Here is a 20279-nt window from a genome sequence, read left to right as displayed (position 1 = left end):
ACTATGGGAAATTTGAAAGTGAATACAATGCTGCCATTAAGTAGTGTTTACATGGCTGCGGGGGTTGAGCTATCATAATGTGAAAGGAGCAAAAAAGGAAAAGAAAACCCTCCAGAATTAGATTTTAGGTTTATGTTCAGCAGAAGATACATTATACCTTGTAATCAGCGAGCACTCCGTGTAAAATTTGGAACACACAAGGAAGGAAAGGCAATAAAGAAGGGTAACAAGGTATTTAAGAGTTTGTTCTGTACTATGTGTGGTTCAGATTTAATGTGTTCTCTTAGACTTAACATCTTCTCGCTTTATCCCCTTACATCTCCAGGGACCTAATTATTACTCATCCAACTGAAAGCATCTACACACACACACACACAATGAAGCTGAGGCTTTCAGCACCTAGACTCTTGCTCCCAAAGAGACAGACATATAAGGTAGAAGGTACAGTCATTCTGCTGTGAACAGAGACATCAGATAACCCTCTAGGTTCTTTTTTCAATTATTCAAATAGAGAAAGAGAAGAGAGAAACAAACAATAGAACAGAATTGGTACTTCACTGCACTGTAGCAACTCTCCTCACCAAGAAGTTCACCAGGAACAACCTCCAGCCAATTATCTTAAGAACTTCAAACTAGGACATGTAATTGTTAACTATACAAATAGCGACATCATTACCAGCTCAGTGCTGACATCAGGGAGGCAACATACAGACCAGACATACCAGATCAGATGGCTAACAGGTATGCACCGACTGAAAGAAAAGCACCAATAAATGTCATTTTGCACAAACCAAGGACTCGACTGCTTGTAACTTTACACGGAGAGTTTTTCGCCATAAAGACAAACAGTTCAAGGTTTTACAAATAGTGCATGTGCGCTTTCATGTTTTAAATAGTGCAGTCTGGCTCAACACCTTTACACCAACACCTGCAATTATGATATAAGCCAAAGTTTAAAAAAATAAAAAAAAAAAATAAAAAAGCGGTATCAAAACACATAATTCATAGCAACATATTTTGGAAGCCCCTCTGATCCGTTTGCTCTTGTTGTTGCAGCTGCTGAGAACAATTCAATATTTGGTGCAAAGCCAGAAAAAATGCCTCCAACAAATCAAAGCATCAAATGTAGATTAATATCAGGTTCATTCTCCTGGCTGACTGAGCACTGTCCAAGCAAAAGGAGGCATATCCCCACATAGACACAAAGTCGTCTTATTTTTTGAACTACTGACACATTTCTTTAGCTTTATTCTGTGCATATTATTAGCTTTTAAATTCCTCCTTGAAAAAGCTTTGGCATGGTGCCAGTAGTTGTGGCTATCAGTCATTTTCAGTGCAGAACACTGGTTAAAATTCAAATTACAGCCACATGCACAGCATGCAAGCGTCTCTAAACAGATAAAATGCATATGCATATGAATCGAGCTCAGTTTCTCTCATCCACACCCAATCTTTCGCTCAGTAACACACACACACACACACACACGCACATGCACACACAGAGGCGGCAGCATCCTAAGCCAGAGGCACTGGCCAAAAAAGGGATTACGACATCGCTTACTTTGGAGGACCACGGCTGCAAGCAGTTGGCATAGCAACGGACCAGGAAAGCCATTTCCACAGGAGGGAGGGTGCCAGCGAGGGGAAGTTTCCCCTCGTTCACCAAGAGATGAAGAAAAAAAATGAATAAGTAAAAGAAGGGCAAAGGCTGACACCACGCTCTTTGCTGCTGTGGTTTATTTTAAATAAAAGAAAAAAAAAACCTTCCTTGATTTGGCCGTAAAAAAAACCAACAAAAAAACGGAAGCCTCACTGGATGACTGTCAGATATCACTACAGAAAGAGACTTAAAGTCAACGCAGATCCATTCATATGTCACGCTTTCTCCCTCCCTCTCTCTCTCTGTCAAGAGACTGCAACAGAGACGCTGATAAACCTCAATGAAGAAGAAAAAAATTCTGCTGAATACACAAAACTGAATCCAAAGGAGAAGGAAGTTGCATGGCCAAAGATAAAGCCATCCAGTTCAATATGCAAGTTTGTCTGTCAAAAGTCCAGAGCAAAAACTCATTAAGTCAACTCTTCAAGATTTCTTTTACTTCTTTAAGAAGCTCAGATTTCCCTCCTCAGTAGATGAGCCAGTGTTGAATTTAAGAAAAAAAATGTGGGGGGAAAAAAGGGGAGGGGGGCTTGTTTGTGCATCTGCAGCCCCCTGGGAAGGAGCCTCTTGCCAGGCTTCAAGTCATCCAAACAATGCCCCCTTCACCTCCCAAAAGCCAGGACCGATGCCTGCAGCTCTCTCTGATCTTCATTCACTGCCTGTCAAACTCCTCTCTCTGCCCCTTGCAACTCTTTCCTGCCTATAAAGCTCCAGCGGTGTAAGTGTGTGCCCAGCAGTGCAGCTCCATGGCATGGGGCCAGTGATCCTGCTCCTTGTACCCCAGCTTTAAGCTCTCCTCCTGGGTTAGCGCTCACACCTCAAACCGGCATTCCTCATCCCCCTCCCAACCCTGGGAAAAGAAGCTACTGTGGATAGATGCTGCGCTTTGGAGAGCCAGCCGCTAATGGGGAACGGAGGAGAGAGCGAGCGCGAGGGGAGGGAGGGAGAAGGGAGGAGAATCCAGCTGGAAAAGAATGACATCACCTGTGCAGCGAGGGAGGGAGAGAGACGGGGGAAAGGGAGAGAAAGGGATGGGATGGGAGGTGGCAGGGATGAAGATAGCAGAGGGAAACTGCATTAGATGTATTGGCTGCTGAGCACATGTGGATGAGAAAGAGAGAGAGAGATGGACGGAGAGGGAGAATGAGAAAGACAGATAGAGAGGAAAGCGAGGGAGCATCTTTATTGATCTGCTGGTAACATAAAGCTGAGTGTATTGAGGCAACCCCCTCCCCTTTGTGAGCATGCCGCATAAATTACACAGAAAAAGAGGGGGGTGGGTATAAATCACAGAGTCCCTATCAGATAAAACAGACAGGCACTGGCTGTATTTTGCAGAATGTGAACATGTGACACAATAGCACAAGGCGATAATAGTTGGGGGGTTTTTTCTTTTACCCCCTTTAAAAAGCCCCCGCATCTAGAAGATTTGTGACACAGTAGAAAGAATTTGAGTACAAGGAAAGACACATTAATCACAGATAACTCACTCTAATACAGTACACTGCTGGCCAAATATACTGAGGTAATAAAGGCATTAGACTGAGCAGAACCGCAGCTGTAAACAATTTGAAGCGGACCTGGTTCTGACAGGAACTACAAATAATCCTGAGTGGGGTTTATTCTACTATGCATCAGATGTGGGATACCACCCAAGAAAGTTGGAATGACACAAGTATTTTTTCAGGTTCTAATCAAAAGGCGTACAATACATGCAACCTCAACAACTGGAAGCCTTTTTTCCCCCCAAACACCAAATCAGCTCCTAATTAGAATAACAATGCTTTTAATGACAGCAAATGAGGTGGAAACTTAAGAAAAACAAATTGAAAACCCACGTCATGAAACAGCGCTTTGTTTATTTTGGGGTTTTTTTCCTTTCATATTTCAATAGTTGTGACTCAACACCTCAGGGGTACAAAATCCTCGTTTTCTCTGGATTCTGAAATGTTTGCATTGAGTTTCTTTTTCTATTTTAATGAAGGACACAGTTAAAAATCTCATAATCTAGTTTTCTTTTCATATTTACATGCATCTCCTAAGGAAGCTGCAACAAGTTTAAGTGCCCAGAGCATAATTTTTAATAGTCAGAAAATTTAAATAAGTTCAATTTTTGAAAAATAAAGATCCATACAAACTCAAAATACAAACTCCTTCTTTTTACTCCAATTTATTTATTTTTTGTACCTTTTAAACTATCCTATAAAGACACTTTTTTAAATTGTTTTAAACCGCATGTTCTGCAGGATCAAAGATGTCAATACTTTCACATGCAACATTTGTTTCTCTAAGATGTGTGTTTATCTGTGTTTTTCCACACCATATATCATATATCAGCCTGTATACTGTAGCTGTTCTGATGCACAAACAACGATGAGCCAGCGGAGGGAAGATTTGAAAGCAGGAGACATTAGGAGCTGTCTGGCTGTCTGAATGGCCGATTCTCCTCGAGCACAGGAGAGATGCCAGCTTGCATCAGACACATCAGAGAGCTGAGAATCTTTCTCGGCATTTCTCCCTGTCTTTCTGACCTTCCTCCCTTCATTATGCTGTTTGTTTTTTTATGTCTGTCTACATCACCCACTCACTCCCTCTCCACGCTCCTATTTTTTTGCTCCCCTGCTCGCTGCTGTGAACCAGGATTTCTACCCTCAATTCTCCCTCCTCTGTGGGTGTGCATAGGAGGCGAAACACACCTCCCAACTAGGAATGACATCATCGTTTTAATCGGCAGCCAATCGGATGGAAGCACATGGAGCCCAGCCTTCAGAGGAGCGTTATGTACAAGAGAGACAGAGAGGAGAGGGGGGGGGAAAAGAAAGCTTGAAATGGATAAGTGGGCAAACAGAGGCATATACCGGAACAGAGGGATAAAGACAAAGACACAGAATTAAGCCTGAAGTGGACTAAAAAGATGAAATACACAAAGACACACAGAAACACACAAATAGACACACACCCTTTAACCTCCACCTCTCCACATGAATGAAATTACCGAACACTGACTGGATTAAAGACTCTGGGACTAATGGAGGGCTCTGTCTGTGAGTGTTTACAGTGTGTGTGTGTGTGTGTGTGTGCGAGCAAGAGAAAGCCATGATCCGACAGCATGTGTGTCTCAGTGTGTACGAGCTGCAGTCTATCCCCTTTTGAAGGGTAGCATGCGCAGCACTACATCATCTTCTTAGCTTAGCCTCAAAAAAGACCCAGCACTAATTAAGCTCTCGTGGGTGTGATGGGACATACTGAAGACAGTTTCAGACAATGGTTAGAAGCAGTTAGCACTGTTGCCTCACAGTCCAAAGACATGATGTTAGAATAACTGGTGAGGCAGATCAAGTGTTGAACATCTACAGAATAAAGAACTGTTTGAATGTACGTTAACATTTTTGTTAACGTACAAAACCTCAGCAAAACCTCAGATAGAGACCGTTTAGACATGTGCAGAAGGACCGGATAAAGGATGCTGAAGAAGGAGCTGCCAGGCAAGAGGAAAAGAGGAAGACCACAGAGGAGATTCATGGATGCAGAGAACGAGGACATGCAGAAGGTGGATGTGAGAGAGAGAGGAAGATAACCTGCTTAGAGGGAGCGGTCAAAAGGAGAAGCAGCAGAAGAAGAAGTAGAGGAAGAAGAGTTTAACGTGGCTTGTAGTCTGAAGTGGTTTGAGTGGTCAGTATGATAAGAAAAATACTACATTAATGCCAGTCCAGTCCACATTTAGAGCAGAAATACAGATTCATTAATAATCATTAGCAACTAAACTTTTGATGATGTGTTTATCAATAATTGAGGGAACACATTAATTCTTATTATTAATCCGTTTATCTATTTTATTTCATGTGACTCAGGAGAGGAAAACAAATCTCTGCTGCTCACTGAAAAATATCAGATCAATCTTACACATGTGGGTGTGGCAGTTGTGGTGTGTTAGATGACACAATGGCAGGAAAATAAAAAAAATATATATAAATGACACTAGCGTACAGTAAAATTCAAAAAGAAACTTTCAATGAAGGTTGCAAGAACCTGGAAACTGCGCATAAGTCCTACAAGTCAAAGGATGCAAGATGAATGTAGTAAAGTCACCAAAAGGTTTCCTCTTCAGTAATATTCACTGTAGTCACTCTGAAATGTAGCACTCATTCAATCATGCTTCCCTCATACTGAAAAATAAAAAACAAATAACTCAAATTCTTCTTCTTCTTCTTCTTTTTTTTAATAATACTCGCTATTCTGGAGATTTGATAACCTGGTGGGTTTGTGAATGAAGATAAATAAAAATACATCCACACGTTTGGAAAGACTTTCATAAAACTTCCATAACAAGAAAAAGTCCCACATAGCAGCCTGCAGAAGCACACCATTAAGCACTTTCAAAACAAGACAAGTTCAGAGGAGTCAGTCGTCTCGCCGTGTGACTCATTCAGCTCAAACTGAAAAAGAAAAAGTAAAGACGAGCGCCGTAGTCTGAGCACGACTTCTCAGACGACCGTTTACTGTAACTGTACATAGATGTGGAATGTGTCTTCAAAACACGGAGCAGGAAACACGTCACGCAGGAAACGCTTCCTGGAACAGCCGGCCTGCGACTGAGTGTCTGTGCGTGTGTGTGCAGCTGTCTGGTAAGGTAAGTGCTTTCTGGATGAGGCCCAGAGAGAAAAGTGAGACAGAAAACAAATACTGGGATGGATCTAAAGAGGCCGAAGATGTATGAGTGAAGACTAGAGAACGATGCAGAAGGATAGGGGGAAAAAGCAACACAGAGAAAATGAGAGATCAAAGATAGGAAAAGAGTTTTAAATCTGGAACATATGAGTAACTCAAGCACTGACTAAACACACTCACAGAGGCGGTGTGTGGATCAGTGATTACAGAGCGGGGCCCTGTATCTGTTTTATCATTCAGCGTGATGCTACTGAGAAAAATGCCCCGTGGGACACTACACACTAATTTGTATACACATGCATCCCAACAGAGAGCGGTCATCTGCATATGTTGTCTTCAGCTAGCTTGTGCTCACAGCCGATCAGTTCTGCCAGTCTAATTAAAAGGAATCCATTGACTAAAGCTGCTGCAGCTCTTTAACACACAGACATGTGTTCACAAAGAAGTGCTGAGTTATTGAAAGTTATTGGCCGGTGCAACCAATCAACACTGCACAGAAACATCAGCGATTAGTTCACATTGACTCTGTGCCTTTAGTTGCTATTATAATGCCCCCTCACACCAGCTAACAGGGCTGCGCCACTGCTCGAAATCAAGTCTGATCCCTTGCTCGTATTCAGCAGGACACAAAGCACAGCAAGTCGGTTGCAGACAAACAGACACACGCATTCAAGTATGCTGCACAGAGACTCAATTAAGAGAATCTGCCTGCTGCAGCCACGCGGTCATGTGTGTTGCCGTGCGTAAGCACTCAGCCCCGTGTTTGCCTGTCTGTCAGAAAGACGGGACAGGAATTCCTGCTATTTAAACCGGCCCTTCCCTTTCCGACTTCTCCCTGCAGAGAGAGGGCCGACGGCGATTGCAGTGTAGAAAGCCTAGGTGCGAAAAAAGAAACCAATAAAAGGACAAAAACGGGAGTGAAATCATAGAAAGTAGCTGCAAGAGGTAAACTTACAAATGTGCCAGATAAACTGGAAGCACACACTTTGTTTTGACCTTTAGGTTCACTGGGGCTGTGAAACCTTGAAGCGGAGGCTGATGCGACGTACACAATGGGCGAGCATCATCATCATCATACAAAGTAGGAAACGGAAAAAAAATAAGAACTCGAAGGTCAGTACTGGAGACATACTGACAGCAACCAAGAGGAGACAGTGAGTCAGAGAATAGGACGCGAGAGGAAAGAAAATGTTTGAGTGTGGGTGAAAGATTTAGACAAACAGGAGCGTACAGAGGAGAAGGAAAAAGGAGTTGAGGAAGAGTGAAGCCTTTGTTTTTCCTCCAGAATGTAGGTTGTGTTTTATTTTAGCGCTCGGCACCAATTTATTTCTACTGCCAGGACACTTTGATTCTGTTCCCCTGCTCTGGTGCGGAGCCTTTTAGACAAAATGAACTGTAGAGAGGCTCAAATGTCCTCCAGCTCACACTGCCTACCTTTACACATTAAGATTAAGTTATAAACACTCAGATCTAGTGAGAGCTGATGAAAATCGAAAGTGTAGCTTGTGTTCAATTTCTAGGAAAGCATTAAAAAAAAAAAGGGAAAAGCCCAGAAAACATACGCAGTAAGGTTAAATGGGGGGCGGACGAGCAAGCAGGAAAGATGATGGAAGGGGAACCGGTAGGAAGAGAAGAGAGAAAGGAAAGGAAGGAAGGAGAGCTGGAAGGAGGAGGAGAAGAGATGAAGCAGAGAGAAATACGGCGCGAGAGTTCAACAAGGTTGTCATCTTAGTGCTGCTGATGTAATCCCTAAAATTAGCAGCAACAACAGCCGCAGACAGTGCCCCACTGGTACACTGTGCTGCCCAGCATACTATACTCCGCATGTACGCGATCACGATGTCTGCCGACGTTTGAAAGCCAGTGGAAATAAATGCCTTGTACTTGTTGTGTCATGCTAAGAAAGCGGGCATGCAGCTCACAGAAAACCTGTGTATTCGTGTGTGCTCTGTGCATAACAATGAGTGCAGCGGGACTCCAGCAGCAGCAGGAGGGCCGGGGCACCATTCAGCTCCTTCAACACTTAGCTGAGTCAGATTTTGAGGACGTAAACAGAGGACTGCTGCACCCTGACGGCTATTTGTGTGAAAATATGTCACTCATTAACACTTAAATAACTTCACAAATTATGTTTACCATTTACCCCAGTTAGTCTTCTTCTCACTCCTTTGGTCCCTTGTAAAACCCCCACTTCTGACCTTGCTTTCTCCTCACCCCATCCTCCCACTTCCTTCACTCCCATGTGACCTTCCCACAACCTTACCTTTCTGCCTCAGCTCTCCATCCCCACAACTTACCGCTCCACCTTCAGCTGCAAACCCACTCATCTTTTCCATAAACTGTCAACCCCTGTTTCACATTCCTTGTTCCTTCCGTAACCCCTCTGCTTCATTTCAGCCAACTTCTCATGCATATATACAAGATCTCACAGTATCTTTTTTTAGTCCCTGTTAACTTATCATTCCATTTGCTTTTCACCACTTCATGCTTGTCATCTTATGCCTACTTCTATTTTCCCATTCTGCTCTATCCTACCTGCCCTCCCCTTTCCCCTCCCTCTTAGGTATTTTTAAAGGTTGCTGTTATGGCATCTCTGCCTTACAAAATGTGTGAGAGTGAGAAGACATTTGACAATCTACATCAAAATAAAGCTGTCACTCCTCTCGTCAGGAGGATTCTCTTTCCTTGGCTGCTGAATGCCAACAGGATTTTCGCTTGCCCTTTAAAATCCTGTCCTGCCGATTATTTATTTGGATACTTTACTAAAAGGAAAAATTAGGAGCAAATGTAATGTGGCAATGATTTGAATTATTACAAATAATTTGGCATAAGAGAATGCAGGTATCGTGTATTTTTATGCCTTATTGATATGTAAATGGGGGGAAAAATGTCAGCATATCAAGTTAAATAGTTTGCATTGCAAATATGCTCTACATAAGAAATCCACGAAGGTGCCATAATGGACGTATGGACATTTAAATCCACGGATGTGAAGCAAAACTGAAAAGCCAGACACATCCCCGAAACATTATGAATTAAGCATACACATGGCACACGTGAGCTTTGTGAAACCACGCACGCAAGCACACTAATGACAACGAGAACCAAGCCAGGAATATTATCGGAAATTTAACAACTTCATCAGTGTGCAATGCCAAGACAAACTCTGCTTGGTGAGCTAAAACCAGCCTGTTGGAAGTTAGAGAAATTTTCCCCAGCCAAGGAGAAAAATCACAGAAACTCCCAGGCCTGGTTAGCAGACCCGTCTAATCAAAAACAGCAACCAAACATGAGAAAGCATCTTTGTGTCGCCTCATCTTAGTGATTTTCCAATCTCAGGGGAAGGTGAAGGATGATGCAGAGCAATACTTCTCACATCCCCAGGTTGACACTGCTATGACAAAGCATGTGTATGAGTCACACCTAGTCACCGCATGAGGAATGCAACCTTAGATTTAACCTGATTCTAAGCAGTGAGGTAACCTAAGTACTGCAGCTGCATGACAAGCACAAGCTCATCAAATTGAGTTAAAATGATACAGCTGAAGACGACATCACCGCGTTAAAGTCACTCCTAATGGACCATTAAACGGAAACTCTATAATATAATGAAAGTCTTAAATGGGTAATACAATACAAACAATTTAATCAAGCTTTTAAGCAATGGGAGGTGTGTTTGTAAGAGACAAAATTTGTTTTCCTTACGCCCAAATCACACAATCACCAATAAATAAAAAATAAGGCCCAGCAGTCAAAACTGCATCTGTAATTTTGTATAACACAAAATACTGATAGAGGTGTACGGTCCCAAGTGGTGCTTGTAGTCCACTCAACCAGTTAACAGTGTAAAAAGAGGAAATAAATAACATTCATTCATGTCTAGCTACACGTCACGCTCAGTGTGGGTTGCTGCAATTTAGGAACAAGACTGGTGCGATTTGCTCCTTCCTGTGTGCAGCGCCTTCCAGTAAAGGCAACCTGACAGTGGAACGTGACTACAATAGTCTTAAATACAACTTTAGGCTTCAGGAAGCTGAAGCTTTCAGTCTTCCCCCCCCATCTAGAGGAATTAACAGTAGTACATCAGTGCCCGATGTTTCTCGTTAGTAATGCAGTTTTGCATACTCGGCTCATTTTTAGTGTGAGATTAAAAACGAATGCTAACGTGTTTTGTAGAGTGGAGAGAAAAGGAAAAAAAGAAGAAAAAGCAGCAGACGTCAGACGTTTTGCCTCCAGGATGTTAAGTAACCACAGCCGTTGCAAGAGACGAGTGTTTCCGATCTGTTGTGTAGCGACACTCAGCAGCTGAGAGGATGCTGCTTCATGCTCCAAAAGCATGATCACAAGTTCACACACATAGACAGTGACAAACGAGCCCCAAAACAAAATGTTCAAAACAAAGACTTTGAAAGCAAATCGAATGTGCCAAACACCTGCACGTGGCAACCTGCTTTTATTTTTTCTGAAAAATCACGAGTTAAACTGAGAAAGTGGCCCAACTGGTGAGGAGAAAAGAAAAAGAAGCATAACAACACTCTCCTGATTTTATTCTAGTGGTGAACTGTGCAGATGGCTGAACCTGCATCATGTTAAATTAATGATCCCGGGGTTCCATGGAGTGGCCTGGCTCTAAAAAGCCCATAGAGCAGGTTTCCCCCGCAAGGCAAATGAGGTGATGGGTTCATCTATCTATCCAGCCCGGCAGGAGAAAGGCAGTAACCCGGTGAAGCATCTGATGTCTAAATGAAGTGACTCTGTATCTGTGCAGCATGTGAATGTGTGTGTGTGTGTACACGTGTGTGTGTGTGTGGGGGGGGTGTGTGAATCTGAGTCATCAGTAAATCCCAGTGGTCTGTTATAGTAATAAGAGAGCGCAGGAGCTTCTGTCTAGCACCTCGCTGGCAGAGAGGAGTCAGGTTTCTGGATCAATCGCAGCCGTATCAGTCATCACACAGAATAAAAGAAGTAACAGTGGGTAATAAAATAAACATCGATCTCACAGACATTTATCTTTCTCTGCCTCTGAAACTTTAAAATTTAAAGCCAGCAGCCCAACTCATTGGTTTGATTTATAATAATTACTGTAATTATTGTGTTGCATTCTTCGTTTAGGAGAAATACCCCTTTTCGGGGTTTTTGTGAATCATCTTTTTGGGCTCGTCGTAATTCATAGCTTCAGGAACTTCATTCACTCCAACAGAAGCTATTAAGAGCGAGCAAGACACACCAGACACCAGCACAGAGCAGCGATAATGGATTACTGATGTTATTATGGTTCAATAAGGCCTCTAAACAACATCCTCTGATCCACTGCCAGAACCACAGCGCTGCTTTGAGCGTGTGTATGTACAATATGCATTTACAGAAAGGGGTTTTATCCACATGCTGTCACTATATCATCGCAAATGGGAAACCAGAAAAAAAAAAAAAAAACAGAAAACAAACAAAAAGAAACAGAATCCCTGTCTCATATTTGTAAGCAGCCACCAACTAATCAAGTTAGAGTATACATCCATGTCTGTCACGGCTTGACCTTTGACCTTTTAGATAAATAGTGTCAGCATTTTATCAAGTTTCCCTGTGAGAACAGGCGTCGGCAAGCTTTTATCACATAAAAGAGCCACTTTTGGGCAGATTTTGACAAGAACACTAAAATACCAAAATAAAAATCCTAACAGACCAGCTGCGGATAAAGCATACCGACGAGCCTCGTCACAGCGTTGGCAGCGAAAGCAAAGAAAGCTGTCCACACATTTTTAAACTCTCTATTTACCTCTTCAAACCTCTTAGGATTTATTGGAGTTCAAAGTCAGCTGAATTCAGGACGAGCTATTTAAGTGAATACATCTGTGTTAGCTGCTGCTATTGAGGTTCAGAGAACTTAAAAGGCATCAAGTGACGGATGTGGGCTATGATGCAAATAATAAGTGTGAAAATAAAAATATCAAAACCTTTTTTTGTTTTTGGTTTGTAAACTAAAGAGCTTTACAATTTCAGATTGTAGAGAATTACTTACAATGCTAATTACAAATGATCAATATCGACCTCTGTTTACGTCTTTGTTTATCTGTCAGTGCCACACAAAGTCACTGGAGATGGGCCAAAGAGGCGCGTGCATGTTCGAGACCCCTGTTACAGACAGTTTTATGCTACCATGCGATTTGATTTGTGGCCACAAACGCATTGACATGATCATCATTCAAACCAGTAAGGCTCAAATCCAAGTGGATGTTTGTGCCCTCGTGAAAGGAATCCCTGTTGTATCATATACATAACAATGGGAAAGACGTGAGGTCACAGTGACTCTGACCTTTGAGGACCAAAATGTAATGAGTTCATCTTTGAGTTCGGGTGAACATTTGCACAAAATCTGAAGATGTACCCTGAAGGTGTTGCTGAGATGATGTGTTCGCACAAACGGAGCGCACGGAAAGACAGATGGATGGACAGACGACGTGAAAACATTACTCCTCCGGCAACGGCCATCGCCGGCGCAGACGCATTAACATTACACTGCGTGCGTCTCACAGGAAAACCATGGATGATTTTTTCTCATTAGCCCAGCTGCTTTACAAAGGGAAAAGTGTCACCTTTAAATCCTGACCCAATGATCAATCAGCAAATCAATAAACCTTGTTCTCCACAGCAGCAGACACAGAACTTAAGCTAACGTGTCTGTTTCATCTGAAGCCAAGTAGAAGCTTCTCACTTCTAAAGCAACTCCTTTATGTCACAAATGACGACTGATTTGATTGGACTATCGGGGCATAATAAGCATTGATTTTTATTATTATTTTGTGGGGTAATGTGTGGAAATTTCCAACTTGTGCCACCGACAGCCCTCATCGCACAAAACAAATCACAAGTTTCCACTTTCGAGGGACATGTGCCAATGATGTGACTTCCATGTGAGGGGGAATCTGAAACTTACACTATTACATTAAACCCATCTCTGCCTAGCAAGGCAATGTTGTTCCCGGCATGCATCTGTTAATTCCTCTGTCTGTTTATTCCTATCTGCCACCCACAGTGTCAGCAGACAGCACAGTGTGCGTGTGTGTGGCAGCCTCTAAATATGACGACGACAACCTCCCCCCCCCCCACAGGACTGCCAGTTTCTAAACAGGTGCCTGAACCCAAAGTGACTCATATAAACAGCCATGCACGCTCAAGCACACTGAACACATACATGACAGAGACATGAACACAAAACGCCCGACACAGACAGACACACAGGCAGAAAAGTTTCATGTCTTGTATTTCATCCTACCTGGTTGTTGACATAATCCTGAGCGGTTGCATGAAAAGGGAAGAGAAACAAGAAATAGTCACAACAGCAAATTATGCAAACTACATCTTGTCAAAGTGAAATTAGCACAACATAAGACATCATTGTATTCTTAATGAACAAAGGCAAGCGCACCACTGTGCAACACATGTCAAAGAACAACAATCCCTTGTGTCAGTTGAGTCTTTGCTGTCCAATATTGCTCCAATTCCATGCACTCCTAAAGTAATTCTCTATATTTCTCATTTGTTTTAGTCCTGCTTCTCTGGAGCAGCGCTGCGCTAGCACATCTGAGCAGATAGCCTTTACATAATAAAGGGCAGTCACAGAAAAGAATGTGGTGGGATTCGGCGACGCTGAAGGCTAGAAATGTAATTTTAAAAAGTGGAACAATCACCATGAGACCACAGAGGCAGGTAGGGTCGACAGAGGACGCTTTAAACTCTGCATTAAGCCCCGTCGCAATGCTCCGGGGAGCTTTGCACGAGCTGGGAAAAGTGTGCATATGACCTGAGTGTGGAAGTTCGTTTGTGTGTGCGCGCCTTTGTGACTGTGTGTGGCAAAGCGTGGCTTCTAGTGATTAGTTAAAACTGTAACTGACACACTTCTGGCCACAGTGATGCTATCGCAGAGAGGGAAGTTCCTACACGCTCAGCTTTAATACTTTTCCTACACAACTTTGGTTCAACAGACCTTCAGAGAAACGTTGTTTTTCCTAACAAAATTCAGCTTTTATGCACGTTAGACAGCAATGCCTCCGGCATTTGTTTTCTCTGTGGCATTGACAAATAAGTTAAATACCAGAGCAATGCATGCAAACTGCGAAACAGTGTTTCCCCATACGCTTTACCATCCCCCTCTAGCTTTATGGTGCTTTTGTCATCTTATTCTTTAATTCATTAAACCAAAACTTTATTGAGAATGAACTGCTCTCTGCACACTGTGCACATCACAAGGATACTTTAAAACTGAAGCTAATGATTATAGTTGGGGTGTCAGCGAGCTTCAGAGAACCAAATGTGTGAAGATCTTTAAAGGACCCTGAAAAAACAGTAGTTGTTTAAACATATAAAACCCAACCAGCCTCAGTGTAAGCGATCTACTGGAAAGAGGCAAAGAGTACGTTTTGATTGCCTTCCCACTTACACAGAAGCAACATGTCAATACTGTAAATGCTGAGGGTGGTTAGCATTAGCCTTTGCTGTTAATAAAGCTTTTATTCTTACCGTGTTGTAGCTGGCGGGGTCTTGGCCGTCTGTGATGAGTTCCCGCTCTCCCCTGGGGTTGACCCTTCTGAAGCGCCGTCTGGACCGCCGTTGGGAACCCTCCCTCTGCAAGAAGCTGTCGTCCCCCTCGCTGCCGTTATCCACCTGCAATATACAGGGAACACTCTGCTCAGAGCAGAAACTTTGACGGGATTTGCCCCCACAACCTTCGGGTGTCTGGGGGTAGCTGGAAGATCGATCCTCAGCGTATGTGACCTGAGAGCACGGCTCAGAACAGCTACGTTTCAACAGTTCAGACTTCTGGATCTTAGGGAGTGTGTTCAGATTGTTATATTCCACATTCTGGCTGTCAGATTCGGATCTCTGCTTCTTATAACCCAAACTTTGGGTCTTAGATTCTGTGACGCTCTCCAAATCTGAGTTGTGATCCTTGAATTCGTTCCCTTTCTCCCCCCGTGGCTCTGCTTCGGGCCCTAGGGCTTCTGGGATCTGGTCCTGCTCTTCTGCTGGCTCCTGGTTGAACATCCAGTTCTTCCAGAGCGCAGAGAGCCGGTGCCAGCGGAGCACACTCATCTGGACTCAAGAAGGGGACCAGAACAACACATAAAAGCAGGAAATACCACAAGGGGGAGAAGGGAAGAACAAGAAGAAAAAAAACAGCGGGGAAACCCTTTTATACAAAAGATGAATAGAAGTGCAGCGTCCAAAATTTAAGACAAGGTCCAAAATCCTGGGGGATCCCACGACATTTCATCCTCTGGGTCACTCCTCCAGAATAAGAGAGAAAACAAGGCAAGTAAATTAAATGAAGAAACAAACAAATCGACGACGAGGGCAGAAGAACGAGCGCCGCATCTCCTCCTTTCTCAAACTTGGCGAGAGTAGTCCTCCTCGAGACAGAGTTCATCTGCTCGACATGTTGCATACTGACAGGCTTGCTCACATGGTCGCTCGCTCGCTCTCCGACTCTGTATGACACGCGCACAAAGCACACACTGAGCCACCAGTTTCCTCCAGGAAACCGTAAATACACAAATATCCTCATCAGGCAGGAAGAAAAAAAAAAAAGAAAAACAGCAGAGCACACAGATTCCGGCCATACAATTCATTCCCTTTTTGTGCGAGTCTGTTGTTGTAGGAGGAATTTGTTTTCTTTCTTCGTTGCATAATGCTAAGTGAAGTCAACAATCTTATTATCCCAGCAATGAACGGACTTTTTCAATAAATAAATGATGTAACCCAGCTCCTCTGCCTTCATTTTCTTTCCCAAGGCTCTTGGATTTGTTTTCAACTTAGCTTTTTCAACTTTTTTTTTTTTTAAATTATCTTGTATTTCAGTATCAGTTTTGTGCTAGTTTCTCTGAGTCTCACACTCTCTGGTTATATAACAATGTCTAAGTCATGGCAGTTCATGAATCAGAGAAAATTATAGTGTTTTCGATTTTTTTCCTTGTCAAAATTTGTGTTCATGTGTGGTCCTGCCACGCTAATATTAGCCTGAAGTCAGGAAAGATCACTTCCCGCACCTAAAGATTTAAGATTTAAGTTTTAGCACCCCCTAAAGTGGGCAGCCAGAAGCAAAAGAGACTCAACAGTAGCTTTGTTTACTATGTTTTCATGCACTCAAGCATAAAAAACATTTGTCAGAGCATGCTGGCAAATACAGTAACATCAATCCATTGCCTTTACTGTGCATGGATAGAGTGCTCAGACCAACAGTCCCCAAACAAAGTCCTAATTCCTGTCTTTAGGTTTTGTTGTGACTTTGTCATCCTGCTACCACCATTTTTTTCCCTACTTTATCCTGACTAAATATTATGACACTTTTAAACATGTGTAATGTTTCTTTATCAATAAAAATGGTAAAAGTGTAAGGTGACGTTTTAACGTGTTTAAGTGTGACCTTCTTTCCATCCATCCCCCCCTTAATCTTAATCTGAAATCCCCCCCTGTACGATTTTTTCCCCAGGTAGGATTACATAATAATCTCAAGGACTGTTAACTCATAAGTGCTGCACATGCATATTTGCATGCATCTATTTTCTCCATTCTTGGACTACACGTGACAGACAACCTAGCAAACAACCAAACTAACTTTAATTTATATCTTCGGGCCAATCACAAAAAAAGGGAGAACAGGGAGAACACAACAGAAGGATGGATGATTTATCATTTTGTTACTTTAAATTTTAACTTCTATTTGAGTGGTTGTCATGAATTTTCCAACAGCACGCATCATTCATAATGAACGGCGCGACGCGCTACACTTCTTGGATGTTAATTTGTCATATTTTAGTAACAAGCGAGAGATTTTGACATTAAACAGTTTGCAAATTTAACTTGATATCTGAGTGTTTCTTCGTTTTAGACGAGTCAGTTAATCACATTTTTCATTTTTTTTAGTTGACTATGAAATCCCTATTTTCAAGCTCATCAGAGCTGTATAGGCTCTGCTATTATTTCTATATTTACTAGAAATAATGTATTTCCTTTCAGGTTTGCACTCATTTCTCATTTTGCCAAAGACTTTTGTACAGCCTTGTACAGTATATATGAAAAAAAGATCAAACTGTTTGGGAAGATCCGATAGGAAATGTTTTCTTCAGCCTTTCATCTCGCAATAATGTGTTTACTATCAGAGATTTCACCATAGCGCATGTACACCACAAATGGCGTCTTTGTATGTGACCACTGTGTGTGTTTTTTTCCCTCTTCAGGTCAGTCATGTGTCAGTCACTGATACAGTTCTTAATAAAGACCCATGATCAGCCGCAAAGAGTGGTGGGGATGACTACTGCTTCTGTGCTGAGAAAAGTCGAAGAGGGTTGAAGAACAGCCTTAAGCGACTGCCGTTTGTGCTGTTAGCCTTCATGTAGTCGCATAGAATAAAATCTATGAAGGTAAAACAATAAGAAAAAACAACTAATATAGAAAGAAAGTGAAGCTTGACCCAAAGATTTTCTGTCAGTAGAAAAGAGACTCAACAGCTGCTCTGGGTTGTAACACACAGAAGAAAAACCTTGTCTCAGGGAGTTCTGCTCTAATATACCGAGTAAAAACTGGGTTGTGGGTAGTTTAGCTGTCATGGTCTCTAAAACAACTGCGTGACGGATAGTTCAGCAATAAAATACCAAATAACGGTTGTAAAAGGAGCCTGGATTGGTATCAATGTGCCCCTTCTCACGGTGAAAAATGTCATCTCGCCTCATTTTAACGAGGCTCATGAGACAGACAGCCTGAAGGTTACACACAAAAAATTCTGGAGGGGAAGGTTACACTTTCACATTCATCCTGTGAGCCTGTAATACACATGGCTCACTGTCTCCTCGACTGATTATAACCCATTCTGTCCCATGACCACCAGTTATGTTTCTGACCGACACTCACTTCTATATTAAGTTTCCCGCTTCCTCTAAACATTTTAATATGCCTGTGTGACTAACTTCACGTCGACTCATCTCCCGGTTTACATTCCACTCCGTCTATCTGATCATTTGCCTGGCAGCATGCATCATCGGCTATTTTTTTTTCTCAGTTTTTTCATTCCTTACTCGCTGCGTGCTTCTTTTTAATTTCATCTATTCCCCCAACCAGACACAAACACACACACACAAACAACCCCACCCTGTCAGTCTTTGAATGTCAGTCCCTGTCATCCTGTGACCAGAGTCATGACGAAAGCTACAGATTATATTCCCTCTACTATTCCCATGGTCCTAATTAGCCGATTGGCTGCAATGCAGTGTGACTGGACCGCAGTCCCTCTGCCCACTTGAGTATTTACCCATGTGTGCATAAAAGTGTGTGTTTCGATTAGCATTTCTTGGTATTTTCAATACAAAAAAGTGGTTATTCAATAATTCTTTAGTTTTAACTTACTGGGGTCCTTTTGAACAATGCTTTCCAGATATTATTTATCAACCACTCTAAGATGGTCTTGTTTTTTTATTGCTCTTTGAATTGGCATACAGACATACGTTATTTCTTGGGCCACCAATAAATTAAACCTATAGTAGCTCTTTAGCGTTGGAAACCCATGTCACGAAGCTCACAGCACACAGTTTCTTGTGCTGATGTTAATGTCAGAGGAAGGTTGGAACTCTACAGTTATCAAGTGAAATGACCCCACTCTGTGACTTCATGTGGTCTGACACTTCATGGCTGAGTTCCTGTGGTTCCTAAAAGCTTCCACTTACAGTTTATCATGGAATATCTAGGAGAGAAGGAATCTGGCATGCTATTAAAGTACCAAGCTGGAATTCAGCGAGCTCATCGATTCACAAATGTTTGTAAAGGCAGACTGCGTGGCTATGCGCTTGACTAAACAAACCTAAATTCAAAGGTTAAGAAGTAAGGCCAGATTCTTTTGTCTATATAGCACACCATAGTTTCCATATTATCATTCAGCCTTGCTTCAGAGTTTCTTTTCCAAGGCAGTGCTGTTTGTAACTTAAAAACAGTCATATACAAAGAAGCAAGAAAACTTGTGTCCTTTCTAAGGTTCTGATAAGCTGGTTCATTTGGTCTCTTTCTAACCCTCACCCACCTCTCTTCACTCACTGTGTGTGACACACACAGTGAACTGTTTAATTCAGTGATTTAATTCAAAGGCCAGTTTAATTCAAACCAATTTTATTCCCTCAGCCACACACTCTTCTTTTCACAATTAAATTGAATTTAAATGTATCTCTCGTGCCCCGGGCAAATGAGTGGACTAAATTCACAGGCTCTTCTTCCCAATGCCGCACTTCATATTCACAAACTATCACACAATCATACCTGGAAGACTGTCAGTATCGCTGCTCTCTGTTACCATAGCAATCGCCTCTGAATGGGCCCATGGGTGTAGTTCAAGATTAGGCGCCTTGCTGAAAGAGCACCTTACTATTGTCATCTTTTTTTTCCACTGCAGAACATTTCCAGGAAAGTTCTGATGTCCCTGAGACTATTGGGGCAGGGTTTCCAAAAGCCACAAAGAACATGTGAGTGCTGAAAGCTTTTTTTTGTCATATGATAACACCCTTCCCACCAATCTTAAAAGAGCCGAGGAGATAAGGAGAGCCACTGGGTGAAGCCGAGAAAGGGCAACAATGGGGGGGGGGGGAAAAAACGGAAAAAAAAAACCAACACAGTGGCCCAGTTGCTACTTTGTTACTCTTGCATAATTGTCCTGTTCTTTATCTCTGCAAAACACAACAGGTACTTTAACTTCTATATTGTAGTTGCTGAAGGGCTAGTTAGCTAAACTACAGGCTGGCTAAAGCTTTGTTTTGCACCATTATTTAATTTACAACATCCACCAGTTTTTACATGTTCCTTCTTTAGAAACACCACACACAATCAAAGCATAGATGTGTGTTAGCATTAGCTTAACTGGCTTGATAATCATTTGCTACTTACTTAAATCAACTGATTTCTAGTCTGAAATAATCCAGTG

At 42.3% G+C, this 20279-nt stretch overlaps 1 protein-coding gene across 9 annotated transcripts in view; it reads right to left on the bottom strand.

The window, feature by feature from the left end:
- LOC102313948 (rap guanine nucleotide exchange factor 6) overlaps positions 1-20279 on the bottom strand; it is a 136406-nt gene that overhangs the window by 65004 nt on the left and 51123 nt on the right. For 3 of the 9 annotated variants that reach the window (XM_042221407.1, XM_042221406.1, XM_042221405.1), the window contains exons 1-2: positions 14843-19944; positions 13599-13616 (exon numbers count right to left, since the gene is read on the bottom strand). In XM_042221407.1, the coding sequence (XP_042077341.1) occupies positions 13599-13616; positions 14843-15415 (591 nt within the window). In that variant the 5' untranslated portion in view covers positions 15416-19944. Of the gene's footprint in view, positions 1-1561; positions 13617-14842; positions 19947-20279 lie in introns of those variants that run through there. The other 6 variants (XM_042221410.1, XM_042221411.1, XM_042221409.1 and 3 more) reach the window with 5 other exon arrangements.

The sequence above is a fragment of the Haplochromis burtoni genome, unplaced genomic scaffold (assembly GCF_018398535.1).
Source record: "Haplochromis burtoni strain Fernald_Lab_line unplaced genomic scaffold, NCSU_Asbu1 Contig_66, whole genome shotgun sequence".
Classification (NCBI taxonomy): domain Eukaryota; kingdom Metazoa; phylum Chordata; class Actinopteri; order Cichliformes; family Cichlidae; genus Haplochromis; species Haplochromis burtoni.
This window is presented reverse-complemented; position numbering and strand designations above follow the sequence as displayed.